The following is a 4649-nucleotide window of genomic DNA, read 5'->3' as shown; positions in this document are numbered from 1 at the left end:
ACCACCCCCCCCCCATAACCCCCACAGACAGAAGGATTAAACAAAATCAGATGTCCAAATATCTCCATTGCCTCGCCCTCCCTCTCTCCATATCTCTCGTGGCCTCTGCACATAGGAACTGTGGCCTGGTTGCAGGGAGCTCTGCCCCCAGCCCGGGCCAACCCATATCACAGTCGCAATCTGACAAAGTGATGAAGGGCAACTCCAGATTTCATTAGGAGCCTGTTCTGATTAGCCTTATTCAATTAGATGACATCAATGGGGCTTGTCAGTCAGGCTAAGCAAACACAAATGTTATTGTGGTCGTTCCAGGCATTAAACATTCGGATAGATAATTACTGTAAAGTACACATGGGGCTGTGACAATTCATGTCATGAAAACTCTTCTTAAAACGTTCTCCCTCTCCCTCTCCCTCTCCCTCTCCCTCTCCCTCTCCCTCTCCCTCTCCCTCTCCCTCTCCCTCTCCCTCCCTTTGCTCCTCGTCATCGCTCCCCTCCCCTTCTCCTCCCCCCTGCCTCCATCTCCCCTTCCCCATCTCTTGTGTCGTAGACTCTAGTAACCACGGCAACCGGGCTGGGTCCAGCGGCAGCTCCTCGTCCTCCTCCTCAGACGGCATCCTGGGGTCCAAGGTGGCCGTCTTCTCAGCCATCGGCGCCGGCTGCATCATCTTCCTCCTGCTCATCCTGTTCCTCGTCATCCTCCTCATCAAGATGCGCAAGCGCTCCCGCAAGCACGCCGCCCACTCCCAGCCCCGCCCCTCGGCGCTGTCGCTCAGCACGCTGACCAATCACAACAAGCTCCCTGGCGGCGGCGGCGGTGGCGGCGGAGGCGGGGCGGGGACGGAGCCCAGTGATATCATCATCCCGCTGCGGACAGAGAACAACTACTGCCCGCACTACGAGAAGGTGAGCGGAGACTACGGACACCCGGTCTACATTGTCCAGGAGATGCCCCCTCAGAGCCCCGCCAACATCTACTACAAGGTCTGAGAGAGGAGGAGGAGAGGAGGAGGAGAGGAGAGATGAGGCGTCACCTACCACACATCTGAGTTGTCAGGAGAGGAGAGAGTGTGTTCATCCACTGGGGACAGTTTCTCTTGGGGTTGTTATTTGGGGAGGGGGGGGGGGGGCTTGATGATGATAATAATGATGAGGATGAGGAGGGTGCCAGCCTGTGTTTTCCTGACGATCTGCTGCCCAGCGCCTGGAGAGTGAGAAAGAGAGAGAGAGAGAGAGAGACAGAGAGAGAGAGAGAGAGAGAGAGACGCCCCTCGGAGGACGAGGAGCAGCGGAATGTGGACGTTTTGTGGTTGTTCAAGGGTGGTTGACCCTCTCACCCCACCTATCCTGCCCCGCTTTCCTGCCCCCTCCCTGGGGCTGGGCAGCTGTCAGGACCCTTGGAAATGGTGCTCCCTGGTACAGCACGGTTTGTGCTTGACCCTATAGAAGGACACGGTGTAGTAAGAAAACTCCCTATAGAACAGCTATTCAGTATGACCACAGCCATGGCACACACATACACACACACACACACACTGCCCGGGAACACACTGACCCTAATACCAACCAGCTACTGTGTGTATATGTGTGTTTGTGTGTGCGTGTGTATGCTTGTGTGTGTGTCAGTCAGGGCTCTGTGGTGGGGGAAGGAAACTCTCCAGGTAGCTCAGGTATCGGACACCGTGTGTGTGAGCGTGTGTTTATTCCCAAGTGTGTGTGTGTTCCTCTCCTTCCACCTCTGATGTTTGCCTTACTATTTTTGATGGAAGATTCCTTCCACCCTGTTTCAGTTCACAAAGCAGTTGTATTTTATTAGATTTTCCTACAAGTGCACAATGTATAGAAAAACGCATAGTTCATGATGATAATCCATGATAATCCCACCCACTCACCACCATTGACAACCATTCCACCCCCTGAGAACCCTCATCTGGATTGATTCATGTAGAGGTGTGTGTGTGTGTTTGTGTGTATGCTTCCAGCATTCTGATATGATCTTCAGCCATGCTTCTGGTATTTATGACTTCCTCCCACAGCTTGGAGTCTTGGGACGCCTGCTTGAGGGTGTGTCCACCTCCCTGTATATGAGAATGTGTGTGTGTGTGTGTTTGTTTGGGCAAGCCTAGACTGGTCTAGTAAGCAGACAGGCTTTAATGTCTGTCTGTCCCTATGTGTCCCCACCAGCCTCTCTGTCTCTCCGCCTGTCTGTGTATGTCGAGGACTCAGCAAAGTCTGCTGTGGCAGTGCCAGGGAGTGACTCATCTACATGACATCTTGGTGCATGCTGACCCCTGCCAGCCAGGAGAGAGAGAGAGAGAGAGAGAGAGAGAGAGAGAGAGAGAGAGAGAGAGAGAGAGAGAGAGACAGAGAGGGACAGAGAGAGAGAGAGAGAGAGAGAGAGAGAGAGAGAGAGAGAGAGAGAGGGAGAGAGAGAGAGAGAGGGACAGAGAGAGAGAGAGAGACAGAGAGAGAGAGAGAGAGAGAGAGAGAGAGAGGGAGAGAGAGAGAAAGACAGGGAGAGGGAGAGGGAGCTCAGACTCGAAAAAAAAACATACGCAGAGCAGAAGAGAGAGAGAGACAAAGAGAGAGAGAGAGGATGGAATGATTCTGGTTAAACATTCGTTCACCTTTCCTTTTTCAGCTGTGCTGTGAATAAGAATGTTGCTATGAATATTCCACTGAGCTGTCCAGCCACAGAGTAGAATACAAGCAACCATCACATACACACCAGGACACAATCCAGCTTCTTAGTCCATGTTCATGTGAATGGGGTCGATCGATGTTCGTGGAGGTGGGTCGATCCACGTGCGTCTGCGTGTGTGTTTGGTCTTTTCTAACCCTTTGTCTTTTCTGAGGAAAAAGCCTTAGGCCTGAGCATGGGCGAGGCCCTAACACAACTGCTGCCAGGGCTGCAGTTAACGGGGTGTGTTTAAAGACCTTAGCAGGAAGAGTCAGCTAGTCAGCTAGCTGGACAGATGGTTAGACCGGAGAGACACATCCACCTCCCAAGGACCAGTGTTTCTGCTCGTGTTGGTTTCCACCGACAGCTGCCCTCTACTGCCTCGCATGGTGAGAATGGGAACAGTCGAGTCAGACAGACAGAGAGAGAGACAGGCAGGCAGGCTCCAGAGATACAGGCTCACTGGGTTCTGAGGAGACGGATGCTGGGTGTGACTGCACTCTCCGTGGGGTATTCTACTCCACTGTGCCCACGGCTGCAGACTTCAGTGGCCTTGAGAGACAGATAGATGATACACCTCACACACAACCTCTCACCACCACCCACACACACACACACACACACACCCGGCGTGGAAGTTGGGGTCAGGGCACTTTCAAAACACCTCATCCAAGAATCATGACATTGCCAGTGTCATTCATCCCTCGTTGTCATTCATAATAGTGACCTGTTAGTATTATTGTTACTGTTATTGTTATTATTATTATACACAATTTGGCAAAATAATTAAAGTGAAATAAAAATGTACATATATTGAGAGTCTGATTTAAAATGTAATTTCACCTGAACACTGCTCTTATGAGAAATATAAGACTAGATTTTTGTAATGGAGGTTTGTTTGTAAATAGCTGTCTTTTTAAAAGAAAAAGTGTGTTTTGTATGAATTCTTGCTTTTTTTTTGTCTATGTTCTATTTTATGTTACATCTTTTTCTGGAATAGGACACAAGTCTGTTTTAGAGTGTCCAGTATTGAAAAACATCTGTGTTAATCCATACATTCAATTTGGCTCATTTGCATTTAACGAGACATAAGTTGCGCACAAAAAAAACTCACACAAAAAAAAACTCAGTCTGCATCACTGACTCAGAAGTGAAGCTCGTTAAACACAAACCATCACCGAGCACATGAGGCTTGATTAGAAAAGGTTATTCTACTTAGACCACATGATAAGATGCAGTTACTGCATCCCTCACCAAACGTTACAAGAGAGGAATATATCCTACTCCTTTTAGTTCTAGACCTATATCTATGGCCATGAACACATTCCGCTGATATGCTATGGACCTTAATTACTGACACATGCGCTTCGTCATGATCCTTTGACAGCCTGGGAGTCAACGTGTCTGATATAGTGGGTATTAAAGACCAGAAGGGGTGATTAGCCTGCCACTGTTACAGACAGCACGTCGTTAGAGTCTGGTCTGGTTCCACTGTCTGTGTGAGTCACCTAACCTGGTTCATCACCATAGGCCTGTGGGAGTCAAATGCAGAACACCAAGAGGAATCTCCCTAGCCGTTTTAATAACTGCATCAGGCTAGACAAAGAGACAGAGAGAGACAGAGAGACAGAGAGAGACAGAGAGAGATAGACAGAGAGAGAGACAGAGAGAAGAGAGTGAGAGAGGTTTACACCGCTCATTATCTCTTGGGCTAATTTTTGAGAATTGCTCCCTTTCTTTTCTCTCTCTCTATAGAATATGTTCTCCTCTGTCCTTCAGGAAGGTCATAGGAAGCCACTTTTGCCCATCCCGCTCTGAGACACACAATTCTTGTTTTCTTCCTGCTCTTGTTCATGCCACAGTATTATGTTCAATGTGCATGTAAGCTAACCTGTTGAATTTGTTCCCCGGTGTTTGATTCATAACTGTTTATTTTGATTGCCATTCACTTTGCCGCTTCTAAGCGTAA

At 49.1% G+C, this 4649-nt stretch overlaps 1 protein-coding gene across 1 annotated transcript in view; it reads left to right on the top strand.

Annotated features, from left to right (window-relative positions):
- Positions 1-1078, top strand: part of LOC146302635 (ephrin-B1-like) — a 42845-nt gene extending 41767 nt beyond the window's left edge. The window contains exon 5 of the mRNA XM_084699122.1: positions 551-1078. Within this exon, the coding sequence (XP_084555248.1) occupies positions 551-990 (440 nt within the window). The 3' untranslated portion in view covers positions 991-1078. The remainder of the gene's footprint in view (positions 1-550) is intronic.
- The last annotated feature ends 3571 nt before the right edge of the window (positions 1079-4649 follow it).

The sequence above is a fragment of the Hypomesus nipponensis genome, chromosome 1, assembly GCF_054491055.1.
Source record: "Hypomesus nipponensis isolate SF chromosome 1, ASM5449105v1, whole genome shotgun sequence".
NCBI classification, from domain to species: domain Eukaryota; kingdom Metazoa; phylum Chordata; class Actinopteri; order Osmeriformes; family Osmeridae; genus Hypomesus; species Hypomesus nipponensis.
The sequence above is the reverse complement of the archived record's forward strand: the minus strand, read 5'-3'. Positions and strand labels throughout refer to the sequence as shown.